This window comes from Notolabrus celidotus, chromosome 1 (assembly GCF_009762535.1).
Source record: "Notolabrus celidotus isolate fNotCel1 chromosome 1, fNotCel1.pri, whole genome shotgun sequence".
NCBI lineage: Eukaryota > Metazoa > Chordata > Actinopteri > Labriformes > Labridae > Notolabrus > Notolabrus celidotus.
Genome location: NC_048272.1, coordinates 42,206,847 through 42,215,536, shown reverse-complemented (window position 1 = coordinate 42,215,536; position 8,690 = coordinate 42,206,847). Strand labels below are relative to the sequence as shown.

The window sequence follows — 8,690 nt, the reverse complement described above, 5'->3', positions numbered from 1 at the left end:
AGTGTGATGGGCATTTATGAAGATCTGGTAGAGCAGCCTGCTGCTCTGTGCCGCTACCTTCTGACCTACAAGCTCAGCCAGGGCCACTTGGAGCTGTTCTTCTCAGCAATCAGAGCACGTGGCGGTTTCAACAACAACCCCAATGTGAGGCAGTTCAGAGGGGCATACAAGCGCCTCCTTGTAAGACATCAGGTAAGAAGAGGCACAGGTAACTGTCTCCTTCGTGACAACACAGCTATCCTTGAGTCAACACCTGCAACTGTGAACATCGCACGCAGGCTGGATGTGGAACCAGTTGAAGTTCTTTGGCCTGAGGATGACAACCTGTCTGACCTTCCAGATGTTGACAGTCTATCTGAGTACAAGGATGCAGCCATTTCTTACATCACAGGCTTCATTGTCAAGAAGATGAAACAGAAGATTACCTGCATGCCTTGCTCACAAGCACTGACCTCAGATGACTCAGTTCATCAGTTCATTTCTTTGAAGAACAGAGGTGGCCTACAGAAACCATCACCGGACATCACTACAGTTTGCCGAGCAACAGAAAGATGCTTTCAGCATCTTCTAAATAAGAACGAGGGTAGGGCTCCACAGGGAAGAGGGATAACAGCAGCACTTGTCATCCAGGTTCTTTCTGAGTGTGCAGACAAGAATCTCTTCCCACAGCTTCACAGCCACATGTTTGACATGTGTGTTGAGGCCAACCATGTCCATGTTCTGGTAAGGATGGCTTCTGCATGGTACTGCAAAATTAGATTAAACCACAAAGCAAAGTCGCAGACTGATAAAATAAAAGAAGGTAAAGTGGTCTGCAGAAAGCTCACTAAATTAATCCATTTTTATGGAGATTAGAAAGAAAAAGGTGGTTGACCATTTCTGTATGTGTGTGGATGTATGTCAGTTAATATATTTTTTATGTTTTTTGTCAGTTAATATATTTGTGTGTGTGTGTTTATATTTAAGTATCTATATGTTATTATAAATGTTTGAGGTTTTTTTGGTGGATGTCAGTTAATTTATTTTTGTCAGTAAAGTTTGGTGTGTTATATGTGTATTTGTACATATGTGTATACTTGTATTTATATGTTTTCATTTATGTACAGTATGTTCTTCTACATGCATTTCAGAAAGTGGCCAACAGACACCTTTTTCTTTATTTCTGACTTAGAACATGGAACATGGTAAGTACCAAGAGATACTCTTTACAGACAACATTGACAATGTTACTTGGAGCCTGCATGAACAGGGCACAAGTAACCGTCAATGTGTGCTTAGGCAAATACATTGTCTCAAAACAACAACATGTCCAATACTCATTACTGACATCAAATAAAGAAGTGAACTTGGAGCCTGCATGTACGGGGCCCAAGTTTTTACTGAAGACACTTGTTTAGGTAAAATTCCATCGATTGCGTAGCTTCTTATCAGTTGGAGTCTGCATGAACGGGGCCCAACTTTTACAGGAAATTTCTCGATTAAATCAAAGGATGTTGAGATGCCACACAAAGACAAACTCAAATATTGATCACTAAGCCCATGCAAGGTTTAAAACTGGTTAATATCTCTTAGAGTCTGCATGAACGGGGTCTAAGATGATGTTGATCTGTTTAGCATGCTTTTTTTATTTTATTGTTTTTATTCATTTGCAACTCCTCTGGTCAGTGTTTCAGTGGAGAGTTAAGTTTTCAGCACATGGTCAGTGTTTACATTTATAGTTTTTGAAAATGTGTTTCCCTGTTGAGGTAGAGTTCACAACATATTCAGAAAGCACAAAAAAATGATAAATTATAAAAAAGTACAAAAACATAATTTTCTGTTCTTCTCCGGTAAGTTCCCTGAACCTGGTGAGTATTTATGTTCATGTAGTTTCTAAAAGTGTGTTCCACAGATAAGATATAGTTCTCAAAAACATTTAAAAGCACAAAAGAAGTCAACATAATGAAATGTACACAAATGTATTTTAACTGATACTCTTCTGATAAGTATGAGAAACCCATTTATTTTGCATGTTTGTTTCATTTGATTTTGTGACATGTATTGTGAGTGGTATAAGCTCCATCAGTACATTTATTTTAAATACTAGGTTATGTTACAGGGAATCAGAATTTACAAAGAAAGCTCTTGAATTTGACCTTTTTAAGGCCCGAGCACCGACACACAGTGAAGGCGAGGCCCTATTGAATGGAGAGAACTAAAGGAGTTAAAATGACTGAAAACAGATGCTGCACAGTAAATTCAGCAGTGTTAAAAATGCAGTGATAAAGTTCAGATACTCTCTCGGAGTTATTTTAACAACAGCTTGAGTAACATGCACCCTAGTGTTGGTGAAAAATTTCAGAGTTAAATGGCCTAGTGTTAAAAGTACTCTGGGAAGGCGCAGTGTCAAAAAAAGTTACTCTGGAAAGACGTGAAGTACTCTGGAAAGCCACGCCCCCCTCAGGCTCAGTTCAAACCACCGTCTCAAACCCACCAGGAGTTTCACATCGCCATCTTGTCTCGTCGGAAGACCGCGGTAAGTCTCTTCTAATTACCTTTTTCACCAACTATTGTTAGATTTCAGCTTAGCTTTGCAGATAATTTTACTACTTTTGTTCAGTATACACTAGGCACGGGTTTAGTGTCTCAGTTTACCGAGTTTCAAAGGGCTGCAGTGACGATGGCTAGCTTAAGTGTGAGTAAGCTAATGTGCACTAAATAGTCAATGCTTAAGTAAAAAGTGTCGGCGGTAACATTCATGTTGTTAATGTGGAGGGATTGCTGTGTTTCATTCTTTTTTATGTTCACAGAATCTAGTGAAATGTTTGAGACTGCAGGTGTGGGGACTTAGCCTAATTAGCTAATTGTTGGAGCATTCATGTCGGGTTGCGTGCGCGGCACAGTCTATGGTGCGCGGCAGTCCAAGGTGAAAACTATCTTTTATTAACGGGTTCTAGGACATTTGTTTGAATCGTTACCGTCTTTTCTTGGTTTATTAGTTTATTTTGGCTTCCGCTTTCATAGCCCATTCAAATCCACCTCTTGAAGTTAGGTTAACACTCGCATGTTACTTCACTGTGATGTTTCAGTATCATAAAGTTAAAGTTATCAATAACCACAACTTATCAATATCTCAAATTAGAAACTGGGAGTCATATTTGCAGTTTAATTATATGACTGTGGTATTTGTGAGCTGTTCGTTCATAGTTTCTTTTTAGGTTTCGTTTCAACATTTTTTTCTTACTGCGGCTGCGCGCTCCCCAGCTCCTCTCACACACGCGTAGCACAGACAGCACTGAGAGAGGCTGGAGGGTGGAGAGAGTTAAACTTTGAGTTAACTGTACTTTGTGACAGCTACACCCGTGAATGTGCGATAAAACATTTTCAAGTAAGAAGTCAATACTTTATCGAACTTATCATCAAACCTATTCAGCAGGCATAAAAAAGCAAATATTTTTCAACGAGGATTTTTTGTGCAGTGACAAGAAGACACCATGAATAGTTGTCAGGTTGATTTTAAATGCACTATATGCTTTACTCTTACCTCAGTAGGTATTACAGACAAATTAACAGCGCACAACTTTAAAGCTGTCTTGCTTGTAAGGCAAACAACCCATCTGACAGTGAGCAGAATGTGTGTCCTGTGTTAATGCTGATAATTACTTTTCCCCTTTATTCCTTTTAAATGTTTAATATTTTTCTTCTTTGTTTTACAGATTTGTCCATTCCATGTTATGATCTGGTGAGGGTAAGTAACATTAGATATAAGTTGATTTTAGCATTAGTCTTTGTTTACCTACATGTTAAAATAGTTTGTGCATGCACACCTCAAAGACTTAAAATAGTCCTGAGATTTTCATTTTAAATTAGACAAATTTTGTTAGGGATTTTAAATCCCAAATGAGCAATACTATCTAACTGAGTATGCAAACAAGAGCTGATGCAACTGTTCAAGTGCCTTTTTGTTGATTATAATAAATATATATATATATATATATATATATATATATATATATATATATTTTTATTTTTTTACAGATGCCATCATGTTGATTAAAACAAAGATCAATAATGAACAGAAGTATGTCAAGATCACTGAACCCAGCCTTGATGAATTTTTGAGTTCTGGTAAGCCATCAGGCACACTCCATTGTACAAAATAAAGTTGAAGTGCCAGTTGTTATCAAATGAAAATCGCTCAGTTTTCAGCAAGCTCCTCAGGAGCCTCTCCAAAGATCATAGTGATCAAGAACTGACTTAGTTTGTTTTCTCACCTCAGTGTCCTATCAATGGAACACTGAGTTTTTGTAAAACTTGTTAGGGAAGACCATGCGACCTGATTAGAATGGCATGTTTTACAGGTATCATGGAGGTGGTATACCTCTTATAATTCTTGGGCATTTCATATTGAGTGACTCCCTATTTTTGTTTATTCCCTAAGCTTTCATGAAGTTCTCGATGCCACCTGTCAGCGAAGGTGTCAAAGTCTTTGATGAGACAGGAACTGAGATTGATGCAGACGTCTTTGAAGAGGTTGTTCAGCAACCCAATGCTGGCGTATTTACCATCAGATTTGACAATGGTAAACTTGCTCTCTCCTGATTACCTTCCTCCAGCTAAGTCCATGGAATGATGACGAAGACACAGTTTCAGCATTGTGAAAAGCTGATAATTGGCAGGCGTTTTTTTTCTCTCCTAAACTACACTTAGGTTTCCAGGGGACAGCTTCATCCGACTGTTACTCAGGACCATCTTCATCTGCTGGTGCACTGCTTGATGTCGTAACCAATTCACCGCTGGAATGTTCAGCCTGTAGCGCTGAGAATACAGCCATCCTGGAACTTACACCATGCAGCTCTGATGATACAATCATTCTGGATGAGGATCCCAGCCCTGCCAGAAAACGGCAGAAGGCCGATGATGATGCAAAAACTGTAAGTTGATGTCCTAACTTTGTTTGTTGTGACAGCTTCCTTTGGGAATTGCACAGTTTTGGATTATTATTCTAGAGTGTAGAAATCAACTGTTCAGGTGTACTTAAATTTGAATCATTGTTTGCTTGTCTTCCCTTATGTCCTTTCACAGGTGGTTGAATCTGCACTGACCAAGAAACCAGGTGGAGACCGCATTGTCAGGGAATACAACCGGACAAAAAGTCTGACCGACTCCTCACGGCGACAGATGATTAACATCCTTACTGCAGACATGACTGAAACTTATGGGTAAATTAGATTGCCTTTTCATGAAGAACATTTTTCCAATGATTGGGACATTTGACCTGTCAAGCCATTTTTCCATTCTTGTTGAGAAAACATCAATATTTGTTAAGTCCTGTTCTTAAATTCTCAATGCTCTTTGAGAGCATAGAAATTAATATGCTTATTCACTTTGCTCTTGGTAGGACATCACCGCCAAGGCATGTGCGAGAGACATATGCCCGAGGCATTGTTGCCATGTTCCCTTACTTGATGGATCCTTACTCAAAAAATGGATATGTAAGCCTTTTAAATTTCTTAAGTTCTTGTTTGTTGAAACCAATTATTCCTACCATGGGCTGCGCCAAAAAATGTAAAGCTAAGTCCATTAAAAAAGAGTGATCACACCAGTGCTACCATATTGAATTTTCAAAAACGCACTTAAAATTAGATATCATATGTAAAGTTGTTGCACTTGATTGCTGCCTTGTCAAGTAGTCCAGTGTCCAAAACATTTAGGCCGCACAGGTATTTCTGTTACATTTATCCACCTACATAATTTTAATCAACGGTTGCTGTTTTCATTACTAATTATCTTATTGTTTTAAAGGAACATTTCTACGATGCAGAAAGCGGCAGTGGTTACCTAGCATGGAGGCTCAAAACTATCCAGAGGAAAAGTGCTTCATCAGAGAGCAGAGGGTCACGTCAGCTGTCGGGTGGTGGGCCAACAGCTAGAAGAGATGCTTCATTTAGTCCAGAGATCACCCTGAATGAAGCGCAATGCAGAGAGGCCATATCATTCATGAAGTATTCTTCTGATGAAGCTGCCATCAAGCAGAAGATGCAGATGACGTATGACTATCGACGCAATATGGTCCTTGACGAGGAGAAATCCTCAGAAGTCTTGGCTGAATTTTCACGTTTCAAAGACATCAAAGGCCTGGTAATTTATTATTACAAAACATTTCAAACTAGCATCTGTGTAGGTATGTTATAACAATATAATATTTTAAAAAACTTTGTATATAATTATCTGTTACAGATTGAGCAAGATTTCATCCTGCAGTTTGGTGAAGACTTGGCTGCCAAGTTTTTGGAGAAGTAGGTTCCAAAGTGATATTCATAGCTTAGAAACACAATTTATTATCATTTAACACTTAACTAAAGGTTTTTTTTCCACTTAAGCTGCAGTTTGAATTTCTCGTGTGGGATTAATGAAGTATCTCTATCTAGGTGGCCTACTACGTTCAAACAGAAGGTCATCCAGTTGAGCAAGGCCCTTCCTGCCTCAAGCGACCTTGAAGAACTGATCCACTGTGCAGAAACCACATCAGATGAAGAAAGGGAAATGGATGACACTCTTGCCTCTGGTAGTTCTATTTACTTCCTCTAGTGCTTAAACTTTATTCAATTTCAGTTTCCTCGCTCTTTGTTGTGTGATCTATAGCTTCAAAGCAATGTTTTTAAATTATAAGCTATAAGTACGGATATGTGAAAAGCTTTTTTGTTTCTCTTGACAGGATGGGACAGTGATCTCTCTTCCATTATTCTCCTCCTCCACTTGATTCCTCCTTCAGCACAAGGCCGGAAAAGACCAGGCAAGGTGTCGCCAACTCAAGCTGAGAAGCATCTTGTCGTGTTCAAGAAGGTTTGTATTGCATTGTAGTTTATATGCAGGTCAAAGTCCCCCCCCCCCCCCCCCCCCCCCTTATTTGTATGTCTCTCATGTCTGAAATTGGTTCTACTGTTGAAGTACATCACTGCAAAAACACATTGTAATTATCTCATTCTTAAAGATTTGTAAAAATAAATAAATACATTTCATATACCTTAATTGATCATTGTAAGACATTTTTACAAGAGAGATTTAAACCGACTAATCTCTGATTTTGACACTTAACATTTTTCTGTCTTCAGAATGGAACAAGCCTCCAGGAACATGTTGATGCTATCCAGAGCAGCACTCAGCCCTATCTACTAGCTGTTGGGATGAAGAGGAGCACAATACATCAGTTCTTCATTGTTCTGGACAAGCAGATCATACCATGCAAGTCACCCAGCTCTCTTGGAGCTTTTGATGAGCTCTTTAAGACACACTTTGTATTTGGTACCAATTACAATCTCATTCTCCACAACATGTACACCTTCATACAGACAACTGTGTACAACATAGATATCGGCAAAGTCCAGGAGAGTCCACGTGTTGCAGAGATTAGGGCTAGAATGCTACACTGAAGAGGCATTCATGTATTTCGGGCAGCTTATGTGAGTGACATGATATTGTGAGTAATTGTACCCATTTCACTCGCTTATTTGGTACTATGGGGGTGATTTGTTTTGTTTGCAGGGCTCATTTTATGAGTACCAACATGCTTGTAAGGCATATGCGATTGATACATGGTTTCTGTTCTGGTAAATCACTGCGCCTGAAATGTGCGCAGATTGGCTGTTGCCATGTTTTTGGTACCTTTTCTGGTTTCAGGAAACACTTAAACACAAAACATAACGAGCAAATTGAGTGTGAAGTTGAAAATGATGTTAGTGTTTCAGATAGAACTTGTGTTTCAGATAATGGTCAGTCAAACGATTTTGAAGAAGCAGCCGGTACCTCTCAAGTTCCGCCAGTATCTAACATGAGTACTCGTGATATGTGTGCATCCGCAATCGCACAGCTTCAGGTTGCAGGTGTAGGTCAGTCTACTTTAAACAATTTTGTATTGTCCATGGAAGAAGTAACACTGGAGTTACAGAGTCAAGCTAAAGAAGCAGCTTTAAAATGTCTGTCGTCTCAGGATACTAGTACAAAAGTTCAAATTGAACAACATTTTGACAAACTTGAAAATCCTTTTACTTCATTGAATTCTGAATCAAAACGAAAAGCATATTTTGAACAGAAATGGAAAACCGTTGAACCTGTGGAAAAAGTACTTGGTGTAAGATTTGAAAACAGAAGAAACAGATGCACTGGAACTTACAATCAGGTAGTTGTAACTGACAAATTTTCCTATATTCCAGTTCTTGAAACACTGCAGTCTATTCTCAGGAATCCAAACCTCAGTGAGATGTTTATGTCAAGCCAATCTGCCAAGGATGATGTATACTTGGATTTAAAAGATGGGTCATATATGAAGACACATCCTCTTTTTGCTCATGAAAATTATGCATTTCAAATTCAATTATTTTATGATGAGTTTGAGACTGCTAATCCATTGGGATCCAAAATGGGGGTACATAAATTAGGGGGCATATATTTTACATTGAGAAATTTTCCACCCAAGTTAAATTCCTCTTTACTCAATATACATTTGTGTGCACTTTTTCATGCCCAGGACATAAAAACCTATGGGTTGACACCATACTTGAACCAATCATCAATGACCTGAAAGTGCTTGAAACTGATGGTATTCAAGTTCCAATGTTTAAAAATCCTGTTCATGGCAGCATTGTGCAAGTCACAGGGGATAATCTTGGAATACATGGACTGTTTGGGTTTGTGGAATCTTTCAGTGCTCG

The 8,690-nt window shown here is 38.8% G+C and overlaps 1 protein-coding gene across 1 annotated transcript; it reads left to right on the top strand.

Moving 5' to 3' along the window:
- The first annotated feature begins 2,424 nt into the window (after positions 1 to 2,424).
- Positions 2,425 to 7,628, top strand: LOC117818406. The gene is made up of 12 exons (XM_034691302.1): positions 2,425 to 2,515; positions 3,696 to 3,727; positions 4,018 to 4,107; positions 4,421 to 4,561; positions 4,690 to 4,913; positions 5,065 to 5,201; positions 5,381 to 5,474; positions 5,785 to 6,120; positions 6,220 to 6,278; positions 6,411 to 6,547; positions 6,698 to 6,825; positions 7,095 to 7,628. Exons 3-12 carry the CDS (start codon positions 4,026 to 4,028, stop codon positions 7,410 to 7,412), a joined length of 1,656 nt encoding a protein of 551 aa, XP_034547193.1. The 5' UTR covers positions 2,425 to 2,515; positions 3,696 to 3,727; positions 4,018 to 4,025; the 3' UTR covers positions 7,413 to 7,628.
- Positions 7,629 to 8,690: the final 1,062 nt, after the last annotated feature.

Excerpts from the sequence above, each read along its gene's own strand:
- LOC117818406 (XM_034691302.1), top strand. The coding sequence starts at position 4,026 with ATGTTGATTAAAACAAAGATCAATAATGAACAGAAGTATGTCAAGATC. Across the intron at positions 4,108-4,420 it reads TGATGAATTTTTGAGTTCTG|CTTTCATGAAGTTCTCGATG; the intron begins GTAAGCCATCAG and ends TTATTCCCTAAG. Across the intron at positions 6,279-6,410 it reads GCTGCCAAGTTTTTGGAGAA|GTGGCCTACTACGTTCAAAC; the intron begins GTAGGTTCCAAA and ends ATCTCTATCTAG.